Here is a 27780-nt window from a genome sequence, read left to right as displayed (position 1 = left end):
CTCAGAGCAGAGGGAAACTGTGAGTGTGGGCGGGAAGAAGGTCACCGTGTGGAGGGACACTGGAGCACAAATGTCGGCTATCCATGCTTCCTTAGTGGACCCCAATTTAATCAACCCAAAGATCCAAGTGACGATTCAACCCTTCAAGTCCAACTCTTTCAATTTGCCTACAGCCAAGTTGTTGGTCCAGTACAAGGGCTGGTCAGGAACGTGGACTTTTGCAGTCTATGATGATTATCCCATCCCCATGCTGTTGGGGGAAGACTTGGCCAATCATGTGAAGCTAGCCAAGAGGGTGGGAATGGTCACCTGCAGCCAGGCTAAGCAAGCTGTCACAACTAGCTCTATTCCGGAAACTTCTACCAGGAACCGGTCAGAGGTGATGGAACCGGACCCCATTCCAATGTCAGCTACAGCAGTAGTGGATCCAGTCCCAGAGACCCAGACAGAGCCAGTCCCAGAACCGGAACCGGCGGAACAACCAGCACCAGAACCAGTGCCCACACTGAATCCAGTGCTTGCAACCCCAACACCAGAGGGCTCCACCAAACCTGCACCAGCAGCAGCAGATAACCCTACACAAGAGGCTCAGCTGGAGCCTGAACCCCAACACAGTGCACCAGCAGAGAGCGGTTCACAGTCAACTGAAACAGCCCCATCACCTGCATTGCTTCCAGAGGGACCAAGCCTAGGTCTGCAATCCAATGAGGAACTGATGTCTCCAGCCTCAAGAGAACAGTTCCAGACTGAACAGGAAGCAGATGAAAGCCTCCAAAGAGCTTGGACGGCAGTACGGAGCAACCCATCACCTCTCAGCTCTTCTAGTCGATCCAGGTTTGTTGTAGAAATAGGACTTTTATACAAGGAAACTCTTTCTGGTGGACACCAGGAAGACTGGCATCCTCAGAGACAGTTGGTAGTTCCAACTAAGTACCGGGTCAAGCTCTTGAGCTTAGCCCATGATCATTCTAGTGGCCACGCTGGGGTGAGCAGGGCCAAAGACCATTTGGGGAGGTCATTCCACTGGGAGGGAATGGGCAAGGACGTTTCTACCTATGCCCGGTCTTGTGAGGTATGCCAAAGAGTGGGAAAACCCAAGACCAGGTCAAAGCCCCTCTCCAGCCACTCCCCATCATTGAGGTTCCATTTCAGCGAGTAGCTGTGGATATTCTGGGTCCTTTTCTGAAAAAGACACCCATGACTTTCATGGATTTTGCCACCCAATGGCCAGAAGCAGTAGCTCTAAGCAACACCAGGGCTAAAAGTGTGTGCCAGGCACTAATAGACATTTTTGCCAGGGTAGGTTGGCCCTCCGACATCCTTATGGATTCAGGAACTAAGTTCCTGGCAGGGACCCTGAAAGGTCTTTGGGAAGCTTATGGGGTGAATCACTGACTTGCCACCCCTTACCATCATCAAACAAATGGCCTGGTGGAGAAGTTTAATGGAACTTTGGGGGCCATGATTTGTAAATTCGTAAATGAGCACGCCAATGATTGGGACCTAGTGTTGCAGCAGTTGCTTTTTGCTTACAGAGCTGTACCCCATCCCAGTTTAGGGTTTTCACCATTTGAACTTGTATATGGCCGTGAGGTTAATGGGCCATTACTGTTGGTGAAGCAGCAATGGGAGGGGTTTACAACTTCTCCAGGAACTAACATTCTGGACTTTGTAACCAACCTACAAAACACCCTCCAAACCTCTTTAGCCCTTGCTAAAGAAAACCTACAGGGTGCTCAAAAAGAGCAAAAAGCCTGGTACAATAAACATGCCAGAGAGCTTTCCTTCAAAGTAGGGGACCAGGTCATGTTCTTAAAGGCGCTCCAGGCCCATAAAATGGAAGCGTCATGGGAAGGGCCATTCATGGTCCAAGAGCGCCTGGGAGCTGTTAATTATCTCATAGCATTCCCCACCTCCAACCAAAAGACTAATTAATTCTCTAAAGTCCTTTATTCCAGAGAATTAAAGGTTTGTCAGTTTACAGCCCAGGGAGGAGATGACGCTGAGTGGCCTGAAGGTGTCTACTACAAAGGGAAAAGTGATGGTGGCGTGGAAGAGGTGAACCTCTCCATGACGCTTGGGGATATGCAGAGACAGCAGATCAAGGAGCTGTGCACTAGCTATGCGCCGACGTTCTCAGCCACCCCAGGATTGAGTGAATGGGCATACCACTCCATTGACAAAGGTAATGCTCACCCAATTAAAGCCCAACCTCCTCAAGCTAAAACTGCTATAGAATGGGAGATCCAGGATATGCTACAGATGGGGGTAATCCGCCCCTCTGGCAGTGCATGGGCATCTCCAGTGGTTCTAGTTCCCAAACCAGATGGAGAGATACGTTTTTGCGTGGATTACCGTAAGCTAAATGCTGTAACTCACCCAGACAACTATCCAATGCCACGCACAGATGAACTATTGGAGAAACTGGGATGGGCCCAGTTCATCTCTACCTTGGACTTAACCAAGGGATACTGGCAGGTACCGCTAGATGAATCCGCCAAGGAAAGGTCAGGCTTCACCACACATGTCAGGCTGAATGAATTTAATGTACTCCCTTTGGGGATGCGGAATGCACCCGCCACCTTCCAAAGACTTGTAGATAGTCTCCTAGCAAGGTTAGGAGAATGTGCAGTCACCTACCTTTACGATGTGGCCATATTTTCTGATCCATGGGCAGAACACCTGAAACATCTACAAAAAGTCTTCAAGCGCATAAGGGAGGCAGGACTAACTGTTAAGGATAAGAAGTGTCAAATACGCCTAAAGTGACTTACCTTGGACACCAGGTGGGTCAAGGAACTATCAACCCCCTACAGGCCAAAGTGGATGCTATCCAAAAGTGGCCTGTCCCAAAGTCAGAGAAACAGGTCCAATCCCTCTTAGGCTTGGCTGGTTATTACAGGTGATTTTTTCCGCACTACAGCTGAATTGCTGCCCCACTGACAGACCTAACCAAAAAGAAACAGCCAAATGCCGTTCAGTGGACTGAAGAGTGTCAGAAGGCCTTTAACCAGCTTAAAGCGACACTCATGTCTGACCCTGTGCTAAGGGCCCCAGACTTTGACAAACCATTCCTAGTAACCACAGATGCATCCGAGCATGGTGTGGGAGCAGTTTTAATGCAGGAAGGACCGAATCAAGAATTCCATCCTGTCGTGTTTCTCAGCAAGAAGCTGTCTGAGAGGGAAAGCCACTGGTCAATCAGTGAAAAAGAATGTTACGCCATTGTCTATGCTCTAGAAAAGCTTCGTCCATACGTTTGGGGACGGCGTTTCCACCTGCAAACCGACCATGCTGCACTACAGTGGCTTCATACCGCCACGGGAAATAACAAAAAACTTATTTGGTGGAGTTTAGCTCTCCAAGATTTTGATTTGGACATACAACACACCTCAGGAGCTTCTAACAAAGTGGCTGATGCACTCTCCCGTGAACGTTTCCCCGAATCAACTGGTTAAAATCGTCCTTGAGATGTGGAAAATATTGTTAGTCTTTATACACTTGGTAGTATATTTAGAGGTGCATGTGTCTTATTAACTCTGTTTTCTCCTAGAGCTTCAGGAATAAATCACAGCCAGTGTTTCACCCTATCTGTGATTTGGGGGGCATGTCATCAATATAAAGGGAAGGGTAACCACCTTTCTGTATACAGAACTATAAAATCCCTCCTGGCCAGAGGCAAAACACTTTCACCTGTAAAGGGTTAAGAAGCTAAGATAACCTTGCTGGCACCTGACCAAAATGACCAATGAGGAGACAAGATACTTTCAAAGCTGGAGGGCGGGGGGGGGGAACAAAGGGTCTGGTTGTGTGTGTGATGCTTTTCCTGGGAACAGATCAGGAATGCTCTTCATAACTCCTGTAAAAAGTTAGTAAGCAATCTAGCTAGAAATGCGTTAGATTTTCTTTTGTTTAATGGCTGGTAAAATAGCTGTGCTGAATGGAATGTATATTCCTGTTTTTGTGTCTTTTTGTAACTTACGGTTTTGCCTAGAGGGATTCTCTATGTTTTGAATCTGATTACCCTGTAAGGTATTTACCATCCTGATTTTACAGAGGTGATTCTTTTACTTTTTCTTTAATTAAAATTCTTCTTTTAAGAACCTGATTGCTTTTTCATTGTTCTTAAGATCCAAGGGTTTGGGTCTGTGTTCACCTATGCAGATTGGTGAGGATTTTTATCAAGCCTTTCCCAGGGAAGGGGGTGTAGGGCTTGGGGGGATATTTTGGGGGGAAGATGTCTCCAAGTGGGCTCTTTCCCTGTTCTTTGTTTAATACGCTTTGTGGTGGCAGCATAGGGTTCAAGGAGAAGGCAAAGTTTGTACCTTGAGGAATTTTTAACCTAAGCTGGTAAGAATAAGCTTGGGGGTCTTGCATGCAGGTCCCCACATCTGTACCTAGAGTTCAGAGTAGGGAAGGAACCTTGACAGTATCTGTCTACAGTCCTGGAACCATGTTTTTTTAGTACAGACAAGGTTTCAGGTTCAGAGAAGAGTTGCTTTGCTGAACCTGTGAAGTACTAGTCTGATTGGCCATTCACATGTCTGCCACCATCAGTGATCTGTTCCATGATTTTGTTTCCAGGGCAAGGATCTAATCGTTCCATTGTGCAACTATCATTTCATACCTTTATCATTTAAATAAACTAACACCACCAGCAAAGGATGCTAAGGAGGCAAATGCAGTACAAACTCAAACTTGGCATAAACTAGAGTGCCTGGCATTAAATGAAGATATTATTATAATAGTCATTAGGCACCATAGAAATTTGGTGGAATGAGGATAATCTATGGAATGTGGCAATACCAGGCTACAAAAATATAGGAATGACAGATTAGGTCATGCTGGTGAGGGAGTAGCACTGTATGTGAAAGACAGCACAGAGTCAAATAAAGTAAAAATCTTAAGTGACTCAGATTGTACCAGAGAATCTCTACTGATAGAATCTTCATGCTTGAACAATAAGAGTATAGCATTAGGCATATACTACTGACCACCTCACCAGGATGGTGACAGTGACTGTGAAATGCTCAGGGAAATTAGAGAGGTTATAAAAGCAGAAAACACAATAATAATGGGGGAATTCAACTATCCTCATATTGACAGAGTACATGTCACCTCAGGACGGGATGCAGAGATAAAATTTCTAGACACATTAAATGACTGCTTCTTAGAGCAGCTCATCCTGGAACCCCCAAGGAGAAAGGCAATTCTTGATTTAGTCCTAAGTGGAGCACAGAATCTGGTCCAAGAGGTGAATATAGCTGAACCACTTGGTAATAGCGACCATAATGTAATTACATTTAACCAACAGGGGGGAAAGGAGGAAAGCCAAAGAAACTCACCACATTTAACTTCCATTGAAATTTAATTTTTACAGGTGTTCACAGTGACAAACATTTGCACGGGGCAAACAAATACAGAAAATAAGAGTGATTATTACAGGAGTAATTACAGCTGATCCTATCAAATAACAAATTGAAAGCAGAAAATGAAGCAGTGTTGAGCTGTCCATCTGACTCTCACCAACAAGTACAATTTGCCTGAAATCAACCCTGTGTATCAGGGGTGAGGGAACATGGAATCAATTTATTTAAACAAACACATTTACTCATCACCATAACCAAAGAGAGAGGCAGGCAGCATGTAACGAACAAACCACTATTAAACTGTCCTTTACTGGAAATGCTTACTCTGTATTCCTGAAAAATGTACTGATGGGACAGTGTAGTGTTCAGCTTGTAAAACTGAAGATAAAATGGGTATGAAGACCATGTAGGAAAATGCTGCTCCAAGAAATGCTTGCAAAACACCTACAATCTGGAGCAATCCATTGCTCAATTCCAAAAGCTAACAACATTTTCTGCTTCCGTTCTCAGAAGTATTTTTATGAGCCCCAAGGATAAGTCTTTTCTGACAGGGATGGTTTGGCAGTATCCACAGAACGGGGGTAACTCATTTGGAGACAAGGAAATCACCCCAGACTTCACTTCAATTTGGCAGCAGGCTTTTGACAAGAAGCTCCCAGAAGCCACCAAGTCACTGGTCCATTGCATCACTGGCTAACAGATTGGATGAGTGGATATTAGCAGTGGTGAGCTGGAGCCGGTTCCCACCGGTTCGCAAGAACTGGTTGTTAAATTTAGAATCCCTTTTAGAACCGGTTGAAAGTGGCACCTTAGGCGCTGACTCCATGGGTGCTCCAGCCGTGGAGCACCCAAGGGGAAAATTTGGTGGGAGCAGAGCACCCACCGGCAGCTCCTCACCCCACCCCCAGCCCCAGGTCACCTCCGCTCCACCTCCTCCCTGGAACGCGCCGCCCCGCTCTGCTTCTCTGCCCCCCCCAGGCTTCCCGCGAATCAGCTGTTCATGCAGGAAGCCGGGGTGGGCAGAGAAGCAGGTCGCGGCTTCCTGCTTAGACCCAGGTAGGCAGAGCAGAGGTGAGCTGGGGCGGGGGAGGCGCGAGGAGCGCTTCCCGCGCCTCAGCAGGTAACCCAGGGAGGGGGGCGCAGGGGAACGGCTCCCCGTCCCAGCTCACCTTCACCACCCTCAGCCTGAGTGTGAAGCCGCCCAGGCTTCCCGCCGAACAGCTGATTCGCAGGAAGCCGGGGGGTGGGGCGCGGCGCGGAGAAGCAGAGCAGGGCAGTGCGTTCAGGGGCGGAGGCGGAGCGGAGGTCAGCTGGGGCCGGGGGCGGGGTGGGAAGCTGACGGTAGGTGCTCTGCACCCACCAAATTTTCCCCGTGGGTGCTCCAGCCCCGGAGCACCCACAGAGTCGGCACCTAAGGTGCCACATTTGATGTAATTAGTGGGGGGGAGCGGCTGCTCCCCCTGCTCCCCCCCAGCTATGCTCCCCCGCCCCTAGGAGCCAGAGGGACCTGCCGGATGCTTCCTGGGAGCTGCCCCAGATAAGCACCTCCGGGACTCCCCACCTTACCCCCCGACAGGTCCCTCTGGCTCTTAGGGGTGGAGTGGGCACCCACTACGGTGGCCCACGAGACCCTCCTGCCCAGTTCTGTGGGCAGTCAGGGGACAGGGGAGGGGGATGGATGGGGCAGGGGTCCTGGGGGGGGGGCATCAAGGAACGCGGGGGGGTTGGATGGGGCAGGGGTCCCGGGGGGTGGGGGTGGGCAACAACCCTCTCGTGGGGTAAGGAGGGAACCCGTTGTTAAGATTTTGGCAGCTCATCACTGGATATTAGTGTATAAAGGTCAAGCTGAAATCAGGGTAATTTCCCATCCACTGAAGGGCCCCTGAATATAAAAGGCAGGGTACAGATATCATGTATAGGTCTCAACCCAGATCTTCAAAAATAAGAGGCCAGTGCAAGTAGTTTATTGGTTTCAATGGGAGCTCAACATTTTTGAAAATCAGGCCACTTATTTAGAAGGCTCACATTGTAAAAAAACAAACAAAAAACCTTGGTTCTGATTTTGAGAGGTACTGAACACCCGGCTTTCCAACTGAAATTAATGGGAGCTGTAGGTCCTGGTCACCTCTGAATAATACATTCTTTATAACAGGGGTTCTCAAACTTTTGTACTGGTGACCCCTTTCATATAGCAAGCCTCTGAGTGTGACCCCCTCTTATAAATTAAAAACACTTTTTTATATATTTAACATTATAAATGTTGGTTGCAAAGCGGGGTTTGGGGTGGAGGCTGAGAGATCGCAACCCCCGCCCCATATAATAACCTTGTGACGCCCAGTTTGAGAACCCCTGCTTCATAACATCTCTGTTTGTATTTCCTTAGTTTCCCCTCTACCACAGAATCTTCAAACTCCTGCCCGAGTGGTCTACACAAGATGAATTTTCTCTCATCCAGTCTTCAGTTCCAGTTTGTCCTCACTGACTGCCAACTTAAATACACACAACGATAACTAACTACCTATGGTACATATGTCTGTCACCCTCCTGTTTATGTGCCCATATCCTCCCATAATTCAGAGCATACATTCCTCCATACTAATTATGTGCTCCCCAAAATGTTACAGAGTCTACCTGAGGTAATCTCCATCATGTAATGTCCTAGCAACATAGAAGTCTTGCTCTTCTTTGGAAACCTCTGAAGAAAATGTTTTCCTGGTGATCCCAATTTCCCCACTTCCTAGAGTAAATGCCAAGTCATCTGTTGGTTGGGATAAATAAGCTATCTCAGAGCACTTCTCTTACCCCAATCCTTAACTGTGTGTTGAACATTCCATTTTTGTCCACTGCAGTTCTGCATTACAAGTCTGTCAGGCGACGACGGATTGTCCTTTACAATTTCGAGGCATCTCCTAGTTTTCTTGTTCATCACGGATGATCCCTGCAAAACGAAAGAAGCATGAGACAAGCTGCAGTCTGCATTTCAGAACTGAGTGCCAAGGCAGTAAACAATTCTCTTGATTTCTGTAATATATCAGGTCAGTGAAAGTGTTCTCCGCACACAGACAGAATACATTTTTGTCACTGCATCTAGCTTGACTGTGGTCATAAGTAGGAAAGAAAGTTTCTTGGTTTGACTGAGTGAACCAAACTGTGCAGCTTCAGGTGGAAAGTTATTATTCTAGAGTGAAGTTAGCATCAGGCTGCCAGTTAGCAATAAATTAGTAATAGAAAAAAATACTTTGGTCTCATTTCACTTGTTGGAATAGTGTGCAGGTGCTGGGTGAGGTCCGTGGCCTGTGCTATACAGGAAGTCAGATTAGATGATCTAGGTGCCCTTCTGGGTCTTAAAATCTATGGCTCTATAGGTCAGCAAAGAAGAGGACAAACCAGTGAGACACAGCAGAATGATAAAGTTATTCAAGTATTCAAAGCCTGGACAATATTTACAGATGTGATCCCTATAAATTAATCAGAGATACAAAAACAAGTCTTTTCTGGTAAACAGAAGAGTCTTCATGTGTACTGACAAAGAAAGATCAGAGGAAAATTACAGGGAAATCTATAAAGCCTATTCAAATACAGTTACCTTCTTTAGAGTTCAAATAAATCACTGGATAGGTCTTTAGGCTGGCACTAATGCACATGTTGCACAAGGAGAACCCCAACATCAAAGGGAACTCACTCAAGGCAGCTGGTTTTTCACAAGTCAATACTAGAATGTGAAATGTTTTCTGTAGGGTGGAGTAATTTAAAGAGGTGAAATCATAGTGATATCAATATGCTCCCAAAGCTTTACACTTTAATATAGTTTACCTTTTAAATAGGGTTGGTCCACCCAGCTTCAATGGGCCCTGCTACAAAACTCAGTTTTTTGTGTGTCACAGCATAGCCTTGTATATGACTTATATGAATTATAGGTTTGCTTTTAAGATGCATTGGCAACCTTTCAAAGGTATCCATTCCCTACTTTAAATTGTCTCCAGCCACGTGTCACAAGCCAGATTAAGGACAAAAGAAATCTGTCAGAAACCCACCCTTCATGCCAGATCAGTAATATTGCTGAGGTGGGTGATCTACAATGTTTCAAAACATTTTTCCCCGCGGGGCAGGCTAACTGGCGGCGGGGATGGCGGGGGGAAGAAAGAGGATTGCAATTAGGGGATACTTGGTTGAGAACTCTGGGGAGCAGAGCCAGGCTGGCCTGAGTTCTGCCTGGTCTCAATTCTCTCTGCCAAGAACTTGTCAAACTCTTCACCATGCTCTTCTCTCTCTCCCTGCCTACATTTTTATACCACCCCATCACAGTAGTATCTGAGTATCTTAGACCAGATCCCCAAAAAGCAGAGGGAGGCCCTGTGCCCAGAACTTGAGTCGGTCTATCTAATGATTTGAGGCCAGCTATCACTGCGGTGTTTAAGTACCGCACAAAATTAAGGAACTCAAATCCCAAATCCAAAGATATTTTTCTGGGGCAGAGGAGTATGACTTTGCTGGGTCGGGCTGTTTTGCCTTTGTAAAAATTGTCTGTCCTGGGTGAAGGCTTTATCAGATCACTTTGTACTGAACAGATGTCAGCCCACTCTGATCTCTTCTGACAAGTAGTAGCCACGCTCCTGCGGCTGAGAATGGCCTGATCCCAGCGAGTGATGGTCAGAATCCGGGTCCGTCCTGCTGTGTTGTTGCTAAGGAGGCTGGGTGTCTTGTTGGGAGAGCAGAGGATAAAACAGAGTTTAAGGTATCCAGGTCCTGATCCATTAGGTGTGAAGCACCTGCTGTTCCCAGTGACATCAGCTTGGCTCCTTGAATTGCATGTGCAAATCCTACAGCTGGGACTTCCCCATATAAAAATTTGTCCTCTTGTGTGTAAAGCATTTTAGGCTCCTTCAGGATGAAAGATGCCATTGAAATGTAGGGACATAGAAATTCACCTACCTGCTTAAAATCCCAATGCATGTTCAGTCCCTTTTTCACAGCCTCATTACATTGCTCTATAAATGGCAGGTCCCCTGTGCCAGGGTCAGTTAGGCACCGATCTACTGTATTCTGTCGAGACCGTAGGCCTCCTATATACATTTCTCCAGTGCTGAGATAAAACAAGTGCTGAAAGGGAACGTTACATTGGAGTAGGTGAGCTAAGACATTGACGAAATCCCAAAGGAGGATACCAGACATTTGTGAAACTGACTAACATTGGATACATAGGGCCAAATTCACTGATATCACTGAAGTTAAACTAGGATGAATTTGACCCACTAGAGCAGGGGTCACCAACCTGTGGCTCCAGAGCCACATGTGGCTCTTCAGAAGTTAATATGCGGCTCCTTGTACAGGCACCGACTCCAGGGATGGAGATACAGGTGCCAACTTTCCAATGGGCCAGGGGGTTCTCACTGCTCAACCCCTGGCTCTGCCACAGGCCCTGCCCCCACTCCCCCGTTTCCTGCCCCCACCCCATAGCCTGCCATGCCCTCGCTCCTCCCCCTCCCTCCCAGAGTCTCCTGCACACCAGGAAACAGCAGATCAGGAGGTGCAGGGAGGAAGGCTGCCGGTGGATGAGAGGCCCTGGGAGTAGGGAAGCCGATAGGGGGCTGCTGATGTATTACTGTGGCTCTTTGGCAATGTATATTGGTAAATTCTGGCTCCTTCTCAGGCTCAGGTTGGCCACCCCTGCACTAGATCTATGACATCACTCTTGTTCTCCTCTGTTCATAGAAAACAGGTAGATTATTACAGTGGAACTATAAACACTAGTGTCCTTCCTAGTGACAGAACAAGAAGTGAAGAGTGAGAGTTCCGTCTGCATCCCATTCAGACCTTCGCCTCTCTGGTGGAACCACCACTGGCAAGAACAATGATTGTCAATATGTGTATGGGAAGGGGAGATGGTAAGTGAGGTCACCTCCCCATAAAGATGGAACTGACTTAATGTACTTAGACCATGATGGAATCTGCCCTGGACTGCAATGAGCAGGAGGTCGGACTAGATGATCATGATGGTCCCTTCTGACCTTAAAGTCTATGAGACTACAGCCATTCATTTTTGATTTGGGATTTTACTTCATAGAATCATAGAATATCTGGGTTGGAAGGGACCCCAGGAGGTCATCTAGTCCAACCCCTGCTCAAAGCAGGACCAATCTCCAATTTTTGTCCCAGATCCCTAAATGGCCCCCTCAAGGATTGAACTCACAACCCCGGGTTTAGCAGGCCAATGCAACTTACAAAATAAAATGTAGTCTTCCCTGCATGACAGCACATGAAGAACAATTTTCAGGAGTCTATTTCAATGTCTAGCTAAGAATCCAAAGCAAAGGCTAACAAAAGATTTCTGGTTGCAGTTAAATAGCTTGTTTTTAATACCTGTGGTGAGTAAGCATGACAGCCATACATTATTGGAGTGTTTCCAGGGACAGGGCCTTGATCTATGCAGATGTTCTCATTCAGAGTGTTTTTCATCTACAGAGATAAAACAGGCATATTAATGCATGGAATAACGACCACATCTTCCTGTTCCCACCACTGTTTTTGTAAGCTCTGCTGAGAGCTATGCTGGTTTGCAGTTTTGCTTCAGAGCTCTGAAGTAACGGGAGAACATAGGATGGATTTAGAAGAAGAAACTGTAAAACAGCTTTTCAGAGTTGACTTAATCCCAGAAAACATGAGAAGCAAATCTAAAGGCTTTTCTAGTGTCTATACATCAGAGAAACAATGGCGCTTGGTCTACACTACAAAGTTTTGCTCGCCTAGCTATACGAGCGAAAAAATCAGATCCACTGGCCAATGTAGCTATGCCAGCAAAAACCCCCGTGTAGACGGAACTATACTGACCAAAGAGTGCTTCGCTTAGCTAATGTCATAGAGGGAGGTGTTTGTTGGGATATGTAAGGGTCCTTATCTGGTAGCTGACATGATTCATCCATCTCTGGGGGTCAGCATGAGGGTCAGCACTGGTGGGCTCATGTCTCTCAGGTAAAGCGTTATAATGCCTTAACCAAATGCCAAAAGGAATGAAGTGATTCTGTTTTTCAGGACTATGGCCATTCCTGTGCATCAGGTTTGATCGGCCTCGTTATCCAGCCCCTGATCCGGTGGATATTGGAATGCAACAGGAATCAAAGTATTACACCCCGGAGCATCCAGCAAATTCTGAAAAGCAATAGGAACCAAAGTACTACTACAAGTCTGACAGTGGCCCTAGTATCAAAGGTGAACAATTCCTTGGTGGCAGGGAGGAACTTGTGGTTCAGAAAGGTGTTCATATTGTGGTACTGCATATCACCTGGGGTTCATTCCCTATCCTCACCACTGTGGGTACAAAGAGGTGGGAATAGGGTGCATTGCCTTACCCAAAGCACCCGAAGTGGTCAGTAAACCTACATCTTCCATGCTATCACACACCATGGCCCATGGGGCACCCAAGGATACCCCATGTCAATCCACTCTCCCCTCCCTTTCCCCTAATGCACCATCTGCTGACCCTGACACCCTCAGTGCGTGGTGCCAAGCATACTTGCAAAATGGATGCAGCCTAACCAATTGTTTTTTCCAGTGGTTTAATAATGGCTTCTTACAAGCACCCGAATATACCCACAATAATTCAGCAAAGTGGACGTTTAAGGTGGGAGGAATGGGTGGTCCCTTAGGTCCCTTTGTACAAACCACTCAGGCGATTGTTTATGCAGGGTCTGTGCCTTTCCCCTCTCGTTAACCTTGCGGAGAAATGATTCGGCTCTCTGGGGAACGTGGACATGGGATGAAAATCTCACCCCTCTCTGGATTCCCCTAAATTCTTTAGGCATGGCACCCCCTTTCTATTGGACATGTCGTGCTGCCCCCTTTTGGACCAAGGGAAAATGCACTTTAATTGAACCTTTTCCCCCTCCCTACTCCTCCACCTCCCTCCAAATTGTCTGTAACACACCTATCCCCATGGTGGTCTACCCCCATCCAAAGACCTGTGGCTCTTAACGCATCAGATTTACAAATATCTATTACTCCATTCCCCACTGACTGGTACCTCAGTAATGCATTTACTAACTGTTCTCGGTTTACCAAAGTAGGTGAAAGAATGCTGCTATGGGCAATTACAAACTCAGTAGAAAAGAACATCGTGAGCTCTTACAAACTACCTATGGGAAGGCTGGAACTCGCTGCAGGAAGCTGACTCAGCAGCTTGAATTCAATGCCTGAAACATGCTGTGGGGTCACTGGACAGGGTGGATTATTGCAGGGGTCTGCACTTAGCTCAGCTGACTGACTGTTGGGAAATGTCATTCAAACTCTCAAAAATATTTCAGAATCCCTTATGAGTGAACTGGTAAACAGTGTGAAAACTATTTTGTGGGGAGAAGCATGTGGCCAGGTTCAACAAACCCTCACCAATCATCTTGTAAATCTCTTGCAAGATGCCCGCCGGGCTTCATGGCCATCTGGGTTGGAGGGAACCAATGCAGCAAATCAATTAAAGGTGTATTGACCCTTTAGAGCCACCTGGCAGACAGCCTTGGGGGACTGTACACTGGGTCAGTGTACCCTTACTGTCAGGGGAGTGGCTGGAGGAAAATAGACCTCGCCCACCCTTTTACAGCTAGGGTTTGGGGCTGGATGCAAATGGAAATGGTCCCAAGAACCCATATGGCAGGTGCTAATGGAAAATAATGACACACAGTTTCTAATGGGGTCCGAGGTGTACTATCCACGCATAGGCTTAGTGCAGGTGGGACAGGGAAATACATGGGAAGGATGGCCACAGAAACCACCCCCCTTACAGTGTATAGAACCCATGCCCACTCAGCTTTGGGTGGAAAAGGGAAATAAAATTTGCTAGGAGGGATCAGCCATGCTTAATGGCCAGGTTCTGGAGGGTGGAAGGAGTGTGGAGAGGGTGGTATTTGGACCAGGAAACTTTTCCTTGCAGCTGGGAAATTACACTTATCAGATTCATATACCAGCCGTGCGACAGCTTAATGTAACCAGACGCCCAAAGATACCCACTAATTGGACTATGGTGGTACCAGAACCCACCTGGATGAACTGGGACTATTTAATGCAGGTGTATGGGCAACTCCGGGTCGAGCAACATTGAACGCGGGTCTTAGAAGCCCAGGCCCTTCGAGGAATGAATGCCTTCCAACTGGCTACTGAACTGCCTGCCTGATTGTACGTGAATTTGTGGCTGCAATTATTGTAAAGAAATGTATTTTCAAAGTAAAAGTGATTTGTAGAATACAAATGCTGTAAACAGTAATCGGGGACGGGGATAATTATATTCAGTATAGAGTTATTACTATTCATTGTATGGGCGTTCATACTACTCAAGATGTGGGGGCGTTGTAGTAAATGTAGGAATTTACATACTAACTTAGATAAAAAGAGTGTGTTGTAATTTTTCCAGTGCTTACTCGACAATTGGGTCAAGGGGAACAAGTATCGCAATAAAGAAGCCCATACTCAACCTGCTCATTTCTTCTCTAACAGTGTTTTACGTACACTGGCAGAAGAACTCATTCAATTAACTTATGGGGCATCTCCATTAGGGGTTCTGGCAAAGGCTCTACAGTGTAGACAACTCCTCAGAGAACCCTGCTATAACACAATTGTTCGCTGACACAGTATAATCATAGAGCAGTCCCATATAAACCACATCACTATATGCATCACCAATAGAAAAGGCTGATTTTTTTCCATTGAAACTTTTTGTAAATGTCTTTTTGATGAAAAAAAAATAATTTGATTGAATTTTTAAAAACAATTGTGTTCAGTTTCATTGTGCACAAAACAAAGATTTGCATGCATTTAAGTTTGCCCTTGGCAAAACCTGCACATTTGAGTTTGGATATGGCACAGTCTGCGTATGCCCAGTTCAGCCAGAGGAGGTCTGGAAATGTGGTCCATTGTTTTTAAATTGACGATTGTTTCTTTCGCAGTCTGTATATTTTACTCTTCTGTAGCTATAGTTTTCCCCTCTATCATGACGTTTATGATTATTGTTCCAGTCCAAATTAAAACAGCAACTTAACAACTCTGAAATGAGTGACTAGAAGATACTGTCCTCCCTTGATTTATAGCTGTACAGCAAGCAATGATTACTTTGTTGAACTTTTAATTTCTGTGATGCGTCTGCATAATATTCTACTGAACCTTGCAGACAATTATAGGGAGAGATTTCATCCATTGTTGTTCCCTGCTCTATGAGCATTCTTATGTGGCACAAAAATGTGTCCTTCTAAATATTTTCCTACGCTATGTAATGCGTATGCTTGTAGACATGCAATGGGCACAGTTTAGATATGCAATAGATACAGAAAGTTTTACAGAAAGACGACACTCATTTTAAATGTCTCTAAAACCTCTAGTAAAACATACCTGAATATGACCAATTTACAAGAGCAACCCGGGCTAGACTGATCAGGAACACAGAAGAAATTGCCTTCAACAACCTTCATAATACTGCAGATATCTAACTGTTGCATCTATTCAGTAGACATGCACAGTACTTACTGTTCCGTAGCCAACAATGGTGGTCAAAGGTATTAAATTAGGATAAACATTCTTTATGTACCAGTCAAAGCTTTTACAGTTCAGTTTCTTTCTTAGCTCCTTTCTGGAAGAAACATCTCCATAGTCTATTCCAGGATTCTAAAAAAAACCCCCAAAAAAACAAAAAAACACATTTTTTCAGACAATTTTAAAAGTGACCTGCAAGAGGGAGGGGGGAAGAGAGGAGGGAAAATGGACTTGTGCCCCCACCCCCTTTTTGTTGCTTCTTCATAATATATAAAGAATATCTAAAATCTGCTTTTAAAAAATCCCTGATGACTTTCACATTAGAAATTCAGATTGTGTTTTGCCTGGAAGGCTCTATGGATGATTGAAGAATGAGTATGTCTATTGTTATACCAATAAAATAAAAACCAGCAGGATCTTATTAAAGGGGAAAAAGGCAAAATGTCACATTTATTGTGAATACAGAAAGAATCATAGTAAGCAGTTAGTTATAGCTATAATATTCCATTCAATTTCATATTTATTCACATATTCATTCATACACACACACACAGGTTCTGAAAGCTTGTTATCATAGTTACCAGCCTTAGAGTTGCTCATGCCAAGCCACTGGCCAGGTGGCCTGGACATGAGGAGGGAGCAGGGCCTTGTCAGATGCACATCTGATGCTCCTGGAAGTTGGTTTGCAGAATTAGACCCCAAAGTTCTCACTTTCTAGAGTCCATTTTTATAGGAATTTCTTCCTATGTCAGTCTGTGGGAATTGCTTCATCATGCTGTTGCTGAATCAATCAGCAGATGGCACATTCCTGACGGCTCCGTGCTGCCAGATGTTATCTTGTTCTTTGGTTCTCCCATTCCTGAGGCTGTTGGGTGGATTCCAGTTTGCCCTCCAGGGGTCCTCTGGTTATTTCCACTTGACGCCTTCTTCAGCCAACGGACACTGGATTCTTAGGCTGGCACCTCCCTGATCATTCAGTTGTTATCCACACCAAGCATCCATCCACACACATCCTCTATCTCTATTTTAATCACAATTGATAACAAAGCAAGATGAATACAACAAAAGGGCGGGGAGTCTCTGGGTGCTGTTTCTGTTGTTACAGAGTATTGCTTTGAGTCTCTCTCTGTGTGAGTAGTTGTTGTTACAAAGAATTGCTTTGAGAACAGACTCTGTCTTAGAATGTACTAACACAATTAGCAGCTTGCAAGTTTCACACATAGAGGGAGAGAAACAGCATCAAAAACCAAGAGACCTCTTAATTAGTAATACCCTGGAATTTAAACTATGAGGAATCAAACTCATTTGTGATTTTAATACAGAACTTCTTTAATATGATCCAACACTATGAAATCACAGATACAATGGATGTAAAAACTAATTAATTGAGAGAATAAGTGTTTTTTTTTATTCAAGCTATTTTGTTTTCATTAACATCTAGTTAACTATGCCACTGGCAAAAAAAAAAAAAAAAATCTCCTTTTCTTAAAGACTCAAAACACTATTCCAGGTAAGGGTAACACACCTTTGATCTATAAATTCTTCCATTAAAAAATGAGTTGACATTCCTGATGTCTTTAAATGGGAGGAAATAAAAATTAAAAACAGTATGCAGAGTTTCTTACATCAAGAAATAAAGGAAATAAGGTCACAAAACCTCCCACCACCACCACCTTTGCCAGGTCACATTTAAAGGAAAATGGCAGTGTACAAAAATGTGATCTGTTACTAGTTATGAAGAACAGTAAATCACTACGTATTTTACACGTGTGAAATAGAACCAAAAATATCTCGAAGTATAAAGAGGAAGCTGCCATTTTGCCACGCTGGTGAGGTGTGCTTTATCGATCTCTATGAGATTTACAAATCTAGCCAAACTTGAAGAATGTAAGCACTGCACTGGGATTTACTATAATAACGATGTATAAGAAATGCCAGTTTGCATTATATATAGTATTAATTGACATAACTTATAATGATATGTAGAGAGACTGTAGTTGAAGGCATGAGCACAACAATGGAGGAAAGTTAAGGTTGAGCTTTCAACCATCTCTCTGAATTTCCTTAATTCTGAGTACTTGATTTCCCAACACAAATGTTTCTCAGCCTGCAGAGCATGCTGTAAGGCCCTCTCTTTCTTTATCCCTTGCCTGTGAGAAAATCAGAGTCAGATAGTGGGGATGTGGGACTCTACAGCATTTTGGGCATGGATGTCAATTAGTGTAGGGTGTTGCTGGGTCATTTGATGAAAAGTAACTGACTTGCCTATTATATGTTAGTGCATTTTTAAAAGATATTAAAGGATGCCCAGTTCATTTGCTCTATTATCATAACTTGCAAAAATCCAAACAACATACTTTTTGTTTTAAAAAAGTTAGAAATTATTACATTGTTTGGGGCAGAAACCATCTTTTTGTTCTATGTACAGCGCCTAGCACAATGGGGTCCTGGTCCATGACTCCTGCACTTACGCACTATAATAATAATATTAAAGGTTTTAAAGGGACAAACCTCACAAACACCTCTGTTTGCTACGTCTGGCCTCATTATGATTTCTTGGCCTGCTTAGACCACTATTAGTCATTTGCTCCCATACGAATTACCATCTCAGTTTAAAGAAACCAATTCTAAACAACCAAACAAGCATATCCACCTCAACAGGAAGATTCCATGCGAAATAAACCATGTATTTATAGTCGTCCATCCACACTTCGGCCACTCTCAGGGCATTGCGTCTCACAGCAATGCTCAAGTCCAGCAAGTAGGGTTTGTGCGCTCTTTCCAGGTGAGCAACTCTTGAACAGGGCAAGACTTCTATCTGGCCACCACACTGCCAAACCTGTATGGATGAAGCAGGAGTTTCAATGAATGTGCATTTGGACTCGGCTCTTTTCACCAGTCGTTAACATGATTTTGTTCTACACAAGTGACTAAAAATTGCACCTCAGATCTGCTCACTGTCAGCATTCAGAGTAATTTCTCCTGACTTTAACGATTAAGGGAAGTTTTCTGTTCTTTTCTTTTAGGCCCTGCAGAGCCAACACAGGTACAGGAGAGTGAGGTGGAGCCGATTTAATCTTTTGCATCATTATTAATTTCCAGTTACAGGACCTAGCAGTTACTCCCGTGTAAATCCTCTGCAGGAGGTTATACAGGTGTCACAAAGAGCACAACTGGCCCTTCAGAATCTTAATTATGAGTGAGGGTGCAGGAGAAGGGTGCTTATCCCAAGCTGTTTACAGGGCTGGCACCTAGAAACCCCACTCCCCCACCTCATCAATCTGCTTACAAACTGAGAGCATTTGATACAAGAAATCATTGAGGGACAATGCAAAAGGAGCCCTACAATGCTATTTTTGAAGTCACTTTTCTGTGCAGAAATGTATTTAATGGGCCTGATTCTCCATTCCCCTGCATTTTGTGCAGTCAGATATACCAGCACAGAGAAGAGGTATAATGGTACCATTCTGATATGGTGATGCTTTACCCCCACCTTGCATGGTGTAAATGAATATACATGTATCAGGGCAATGAAGAATGAGGCCTCCCTGTATTTTAATGTATTAAAAGTGGAAAGGAGTTCATCCCCTGTCAATCCCACCTTTTCCCTAGGTGGATCCTGAGTACTCTGAATCTACCATATTTATTCCTCCCACACTTCACACCTGAGTCCTTGAGATGCTGTCACTACCCTTCTAGCCACAGAAAACTACCTGGGATTCTCCTCACAGGATGTCAGTTATGTCACTTTAGTCACTGCAGTAGTTGCTGTTGAATAAGACAAAATACATTCTGCCTATAAATTAGATACTAAATGGCCCCTATTGCTGTAGTAACAGTGGGCACCTCACAATCTCTAATGTATATATTCTCACCAGACCCACCGACAGCAATTCCGGGCCCCAGGACAGAACAGTCAATGCCCCCCCCCTCCCCGCACACACAAGCCCGCGCCGGTGCCGACATGATCCACATGACATTTGGGCGATGCTGCGCCTGCATTGGCTGGTGCCCAGCGAGCTGCCAGCTGCACTGCTGGGCGTGCTCTTCCGGCATGGCCAGGGCTTCCACATGCCTGCCCGGTAGGGCTGCCAACTGTCTAATTGCACAAAGCCAAAGACCCTTGCCCTGCTCCCCGCCCCACCTCTTCCCAGAGACCATGCCCCTGTCCTGCTCCCTGCTCACTCCATTCCCCCTCCCTCTGGTGCTCACTCTCCCCCACCCTCACTCACTTTCACCAGGCTGGAGCAGGGGGTTGGGGTGCAGGAGGGGGTATGGGGTGCAGGCTCTGGGAGGGAGTTTGGGTGTGTGGTGCAGGCTCTAGGCTGGGGGTTGCGGTGCGGGAGGGGTGAGAGGTGCAGGCTGGGGCAGGAGGTTGGGGTGCAGGAGTGGGTCAGGGGGTCGGCGCTTACCTCGGGCAGCTCCCAAGAGCGACCAGCACACCCCTCTGGCAGTGGCTCCTAGGCAGGGGGCTCAGGGGGTCTCTGCATGCCACTGCCTGCAGTCACCGCCCCCGTAGCTCCCATTGACCGCAGTTCTCAGCCAATGGGAGCTGCGGAGTCGGTGCTCGGGGCAGGGACAGCACGCAAAGACCCCCTCCCCAAGGACTGCAAAGATGTTCCAGCCGCTTCCGGGAGCAGCATGGAATGAGTGCAGGCAGGAAGCCTGCCTTAGCCTCATTGCACGGCTGTCGGCAGTGGCAGCTGGGGTCTCCCAGGCCCTTTTCAATCGCCCGGGCACCTGGGCAATTGCCACCTTTGCCGCCCCCGTCAGTGGGCCTGATCCTCACAAAACCTCTGAAAGGCAGGGAATTGCTGGTATCCCTATTTTACAGATGGGGAACTGAGGCAAAGAGAGGCTAAGGGACTTTCCCAAGGTCACACAGGAAGTCTGTGACACAGCAGGGAATTAACCTGAGGTCTCCCAAATCCCAGGCTAGCAAACTAATGACTGGACCATCCTTCTTCTAGTGTAATCACTATATGCAACATGTTCCCACTGCTGCTGCTAAACCTTAATTAGCCATCAACAAATGGTTTACAAATCCGTTACCACTATTTATCTGAGAAGAGGGGACATGGAATATGAGGAAAGGGACAGTTTACTTTGGAGGCTGGCAGCTTGAAAGGAAATAAATGTGTCTGAAATTCTATTACTGGAAAACCTACATGCTGCAGCAAGTAGTGCTGGTGATTTAAGACTCAACGGCCTTCCCTTTAAATCCATACTGAGACAACATGGCTGTGGCAAGGAGTCAAGGAGCATTGTGCAGCTGTAAGTGCTGAATTTTAAATGAAAGGTAAAACCAAGAGCCTGACCTCTGTGTTTTCAAAGATCCCCCTGGCACTTTGGGCTGAGGTGGTAGCCCTGGGCTCCTGGCTCAGTTCCTATCTGAGTAATTACCTTCTGCCTTTCTAAATCCCCCACAGCAGCGTCAAGTTTATATGGGATTCAAGCTGCTGGCTCATGCTCAGAAACCGGGTCCAGAGCAGGGTCATTTCCTCCTTTGGTTTCATCTCATGTACTACATGATGTTACCTGAGGAGAGGCTTCTGAGGTTTACTGATGAACATGTGGGGAGGGTCCCTTCTGGGATGTTTCTTTCCTAACACCTCGGCCCCTTCTTACAGCACTTCCTATGTTGAATCAGGCTGGTGACTTGCTGGGTTAACAGATAATGCTCTTGAGGAGTACACGGCAAGATCTTCTACCCCATAGTGTCACTCTCCAATTGGGTAATATTTCACATGAAATGGATTTACCTCCTGCCTCTAGCTTAGAAACTCATGAAGTTTACACTTGTTATCTTAGCTTGCATATTTACATATATTATCAATGGACATAAAACTATACAATCTTAGCAATGTTCTTTATGACTTACTGTGGCAGTGAAGATACCAGGCTGAGTACACTTTGTGCGAAATTCTTCCCTTCCTGGTTTTCTATCTTACCATCTTTCTTTCTTTACATTTACCTGTCATGATTAATTTTTTCTAGTGATCCCCCTGATGTACACAGTCCTCTCCTTCAAACTCCTTCCCACACTTAGCCAGCACCTGTCATCCACATTTCTTTCTGAACGTGTATTTGCTGTCTCCTCTATCACGGAATTAAAACCTAAAATAATATTTTCCAGCCTGGCCACTAAGGCCACATTTGATGAATCAGGAAACCTGTGTAACAATGCATAAACCAGTGCAAACTCAAACCTTGCCTGTGGATTCTGAATATAGGAAAGGTGGACTTGTTTGAGCATCCATCACAGTAACTTTGTGCAGAGAGCTGTACATACCACACTCAGCAGTTCTATATTTGTTCACTGTGCCAGATTTGTAAGAGAACTTAGTTCCTTTTTTAGGCATCAAAATAAGTTCATATTGCATGTTTTCAAAGAGCTCATGGCTTGTCTTCATGGTGAGTTACAGTATGATAAACCAGGGTGTGAATTTACTGTGCACCAGCTTGCCATGCCGCAACGCCCCATGTGGACACTACCATTGTGCAATGAAAGTCCCGGAGTGCAGCTTGACTACTTGAAAGCATAATATGCCAAGCTGCACTCCGGGAGTTCCGCCATGCTGTAGCAGTGTCCACGTGGGACGGGACACCACACCAAGTTACTGCACTGTAGATTCACACTCTGCCTTGTTACACAGTAACTCGCCATGTAGACAAGGCCTCAGCATGTCAGGTGCTGAACTCTTTAGAATGTCCGGCCATAAGTGTCACAATGACAGCTGTAGTAGGAAGAGAGCCTGAGAAATAAGCCCCTGTATCAGAGGCCTGGTATGAGGCAGGACCTGCTCACAGAATCTGGCAAGAACAGAGGTGATATTTCAGAAATACACATTCCTAAGAAGTGCTAGGCACAGAGTGCTCACGCAAACACATCCTGATATCAAGGATGGTACAAAAACATTCCCCAAGGATAACAGAAACACACTGACCCCTCTCAAAAGATAAGGTCAGGATGACAGTACATAATAGAGATGTTTTGATCAAATCAACGTGTGCAAGGTGATGGGTGATAACTAGCTAGTAACTATGTCAGAGAGGCAATACGTAACTTGTTTGTATCTGGGTATAACGAGGTATCTCAGAGGGAGTATCTTTGTACAGCCACGGGGGGAATGGGAAGTCCCACCATTGACTGAGCTGTGCCCATTGTCATGGGTATACATGTCTTAGTATCCTCATAGAGTCTGCCAGGTACTATTACCGTGCTTTGTCAACAATAAATCTGGCCTGGTACCTTCATATCTTAACAGATCTTGTGGTCATTGGGCAGTGCACTCAAAGTTTGCTGTGCCAGCTGTCTGCGCAGAGCTGGGGCAACACACAGGAAAAAAACACACACACAGCCAAACATCTAACCACAATAGCTGCTAGGTGCTCAGTACTTTTGAAAATCTGCCCATTTCATTTTGGTACTGAAATGGGAGCTGAGCTCTTTTGAAAAACTTAGCCCAATTATCTGTGTTGAGCACTTCAAAATCTGACCCTGAGTTCTTTTGAAAATCAGATTCCCACACTTACGTTATTTATTTTATAAGAGAAGCAGAATTAAACTTACCCGCAGGCCAAGTTCCACATTTTCCCCTCCATATATATGCATTCCGCCATCCAGTACCCCAATCTCACCCAGAAACACTCTATGTGCAGCAAGTATCCCCATAATAGAAGGGCTCCTGGGAAAGAGAATAGATACAGTTGGAGAGAAGAAATAACTATGAAATAAGCAGGAAGAGGAATAAACAAACATTTGAAAATTAATTATGCTCTTTTGAATTTCCTGTTCAGTGGGAGACTGAGTATTGGGCTCGTTGGGATTCTTATTTTGTTTGTGCTAGTTTGGGGGTCCCTAATAAATTGCTCTTTAGCTAGATTTGGTTTCTTCCCATTTCATTTCTACCATGACTCTTTATTTGGGTGTAAGCTTTCGTGGGTTAGAACCCACTTCATCAGATGCATGGACTGAAAATACAGGAGCAGGTATAAATACATGAAAGGATGGGGGTTGCTTTACGAAGTGCAAGGTCAGTCTAACAAGATAAATCAATTAACAGCAGGATACCAAGGGAGGAAAAATAACTTTTGAAGTGGTAAGATAGTGGCCCATTACAGACAGTTGACAAGAAGATGTGAGTAACAGTAGGGAGAAATTAGTATTGAGGAAATTAAGTTTAGGTTTTGTAATGACCCAACCACTCCCAGTCTCTATTCAGGCCTAATCTGATGGTATCCAGTTTGCAAATTAATTCCAGTTCTGCACCGTCACATTGGAGTCTGTTTTTGAAGTTTTTTTGTTGAAGAATTGCCACTTTTAGGTATGTTATTGAGTGACCAGAGAGACTGAAGTGTTCTCCAACTGGTTTTTGAATGTTATGATTCCTGATGTCAGATTTGTGTCTATTTATTCTTTTGCGTAGAGACTGTCCGATTTGGCCAATGTACATAGCAGAGGGGCATTGCTGGCACATGATGGCATATATCACATTGGTAGATGTGCAGGTGAACAAGCCCTTGATGGTGTGGCTGATGTGATTAGGTCCTATGATGGTGTCCCTTGAATAGATATGTGGACAGAGTTAGCACCAGAGGTTGTAGCAGGGTTTGGTTCCTGGGTTGTTGTTTTTGTTGTGTGGTGTGTAGTTGCTGGTGAGTATTTGCTTCAGGCTGGGGGGCTGTCTGTAAGCCAGGACTGGCCTGTCTCCCAAGGTCTGTGAGAGTGAGGAACCGTCCTTCAGGATAGGTTGTAGACCCTTGATGATATGCTGGAGAGGTTTTAGTTGGGGGCTGTAGGTGACGGCTAGTGGTGTTCTGTTACTTTCTTTGTTGGGCCTCTCTTGTAGTAGGGACTGCTCAGTACCCTTCTGGCTCTCTCAATCTGTTTCTTCACACCACCAGGTGAGTATTGCAGTTTTAAGAATGCTTGATAGAGATTCTTTAGGTGTTTGTCTCTGTCTGAGGGATCGGAGCAAATGCGGTTGTATCTTAGAGCTTGGCTGTAGACAATGGATCGTGTGATGTGGTCTGGATGAAAGCTGGAGGCATGTAGGTAAGTAGAGCGGTCAATAGGTTTCCGGTATAGGGTGGTGTTTATGTGACCATCGCTTATTAGCGCTGTAGTGTCTAGGAAGCGGACCTCTTGTGTTGACTGGTCCAGGCTGAGGTTGATGGTAGGGTGGAAATCATTGAAATCTTGGTGGAATTCCTCAAGAGCCTCCTTCCCATGGGTCCAGATGATGAAGATGTCATCAATGTAGCGCAAGCAGAGTAGTGGTGTTAGGGGACAAGAGCTAAGGAAGCTAAGTCAGCCATAAAAATGTTGTCATACTGAGGGACCATGCGTGTATCCATAGCAGTCCAGCTGACATAATGTACATAATGACTTTCATCTCCAAAATGCACTACTTTAAAAGAGAATGTTCACACCACCACATGTGAGGTAGGTAGGGTGACCAGGTGTCTGGTTTTCGACCAGAACACCCAGTCGCAACAGGACCCTTGCGGCTCCAGTCAGCACTGCCAAGCAGGCCATTAAAAGTCTGGTTGGTGGTGCTGAGGGGCTAAGGCAGGCTAGTCCTTACCTGTCCTGGCACCGTGCTGCACCCCAGAAGTGGCCAGCAGGTTTGACTTCTAGGCAGGGGGGCCACGGGACTCTGCATGCTGCCCCCGCCCTGAGCTCTGCACTCCCATTGGCTGGGAACCGCGACCAGTGGGAGCTGTTGCAGGCAGTGCCTGCGGGCGAGAGCAGCACGCCGAGCCTTCTGCCCTTCCCCACCCCCCACCTAGAAGCCAGACCTGCTGGCCACTTCTGGGGTGCAGTGCAGTGCCAAGACAGGTAGGGAGCCTGCCTTAGACCTGCAGCACCACTGACTGGGAGCTGCCTGAAGTAAGCCCACGCCCCAACCTCCGCCCCAGCCCAGAGCCCCCTCCTGCACCCCAAACCCCTCATCCCCGGCTCCACCCCAGAACCCACACCCCCAGCTGGAGCCCGCACCCCCTCCTGGAACCCAACTCCCCGCCCCAGCCCAGAGATCCCTCCCACACCCTGAACCCCTCATTTCTGGCCCCACCCCAGAGCCCACACCCCCAGTTAGAGGCCTCACCTGCTCCCGCACCCCAACCCCCGTCCCAGCTCAGTGAAGGTGGGAGAGAGGAGCCACTGAGGGATGGGAAATGTAGTGAATGGGAGCGGCATAAGGGGGCAGGGCTTCAGGGAAGGGGCGGGGCTAGGGTGTTCAGTTTAGTGCACTTAGAAAGTTGGCAACCCTAGAGGTAGGTGTGAAGGACTTGGAAGATGCCTGTCATAGCTCATGAATATTCTATTTCTTTGTTATTATATGGTTTGCTACATGGTTATAAGGGGCTAGATCTCAGGAAAGGAAGGAAAGGCCCAGATAAATGTTCTTCAGCAAACATCAAGAGCTATTAACTGTGATGTTATCTCAGAGCAACCCAGTAAGATATATAAACTGTTTTGAGAGAGACACAGGGACTGTGGAGAAGCAGACTGAACCCCAGACCCAGAAGTGGGGGTATTCGGGTAAGCTAAGCCTATCTAAGTTGTAGGTAGGACAGTTATGCATGTACACTGTTGTGTCAAAACCCTTTTCTTGTTATGCTGTGTTACTGCTGTTACAATGAAACAATTTTTTGTTTCGAAAAGGTTGTTTCACATCACTCTAGTCATATACTGGCCACAGCTTCCCAAGGGAAGAATTGCAAGGCTTGAAGCCAATCGGGCCTGCTGAGGAGTCAGTTGGTCTTCAGAGGCCTGTAATCTGGTACTCCTGTCAGAGTGGGAAAAATGTGAGATTCCACCACAAGGAGGTAAAGAAAAGGCACAGGGCCTGTCACTTGGAGAGGTTGCACTCAGGCAGACATAGGGTATGTCTACACTGCAATTAAAAACCCATGGCTGATCCCATGGGGCTTGGGCTAAGGGGCTGTTTAACTGTGGTGTAGATGTTCAGGCTTGGGCCGGACCATGGGCTCTAGGACCGGGTGAGATGGGAGGGAACTAGAGCTTAGGCTGCAGCCGAAGCTGTAATGTCTACATGAAAACTAAGCAGTCCCTTAGCCCAAGACCCATGATCACAAATCAGCTGGAATGGGCCAGTCATGGGTGTCTGTCTGCAGTGCAGACATACCCCTAGAGAGGAGCCAAAGGTACAGCTAACTCTCAACTGTGACAGTAGGTAAGTATTATTATTCATTTATAGATGGGGAAATTTGGACAGACAGATTAAATGATTTGCCCAAGATTGCAGAGGGAGAAATGTTTAGGACCAGACTTAGAATGCAGGAGAGCCTGGATCCCAGCCTTTTACACAGACCACATGGGACAACATGAGATCTCTAATGTTACTACACCACTTTCAGATCAGTGACAGTTTCAACTCACCTGCATTTTGCAGATATCTTACCCACCCACGTGAGAAAACCCTATCCTTGTTAGTTTTAAAGGTAAGTCTAAAAACATCTCAGATGTCTGGGGTCTTTGTTCCTTCAAGAATACTATTCAGACTTACCGGACTGGAGCCGTTTCATCTTTGAGCTCATACCATTCTCTTGGTAATGGTTCATAGAGACACCATAGTGCCCAGTCAAATCCATCTGCAGCCACAGCATATTCAAGAAGTTCAAAGTCATCAAAGCGAACATTGTCAAATACTGGAGATATTATAACAGTGCGATCTTCTTTGATTCGAGACAGAATAGGTTCAGCCCTAAGATAATGAACAATTACGTTATTTTCACCTTGCAGCAAGTATGGACCTGATGAACCCTGGCTCCTGTCTCAGCTCTACCAAGCAATGACAGGTTGTGATGGATGGCCAGAAAGGGTTAAACATCCTGCAAATTAAACAACCCTTAAAAACATGTGGGGAGATAATGT

General features: G+C 45.8%; 1 protein-coding gene across 1 annotated transcript in view; it reads right to left on the bottom strand.

Annotated features, from left to right (window-relative positions):
* Window positions 1–6929: 6929 nt before the first annotated feature.
* GALNT8 (polypeptide N-acetylgalactosaminyltransferase 8) overlaps window positions 6930–27780 on the bottom strand; it is a 35499-nt gene continuing 14648 nt past the window's right edge. The window contains exons 4-10 of the mRNA XM_073329461.1: window positions 27413–27610; window positions 23449–23563; window positions 18529–18714; window positions 15870–16007; window positions 11730–11825; window positions 10302–10469; window positions 6930–8307 (exon numbers count right to left, since the gene is read on the bottom strand). Of these exons, the coding sequence (XP_073185562.1) occupies window positions 8149–8307; window positions 10302–10469; window positions 11730–11825; window positions 15870–16007; window positions 18529–18714; window positions 23449–23563; window positions 27413–27610 (1060 nt within the window). The 3' untranslated portion in view covers window positions 6930–8148. The remainder of the gene's footprint in view (window positions 8308–10301; window positions 10470–11729; window positions 11826–15869; window positions 16008–18528; window positions 18715–23448; window positions 23564–27412; window positions 27611–27780) is intronic.

Source organism: Lepidochelys kempii, chromosome 1 (assembly GCF_965140265.1).
Source record: "Lepidochelys kempii isolate rLepKem1 chromosome 1, rLepKem1.hap2, whole genome shotgun sequence".
NCBI lineage: Eukaryota > Metazoa > Chordata > Testudines > Cheloniidae > Lepidochelys > Lepidochelys kempii.
This window is presented reverse-complemented; position numbering and strand designations above follow the sequence as displayed.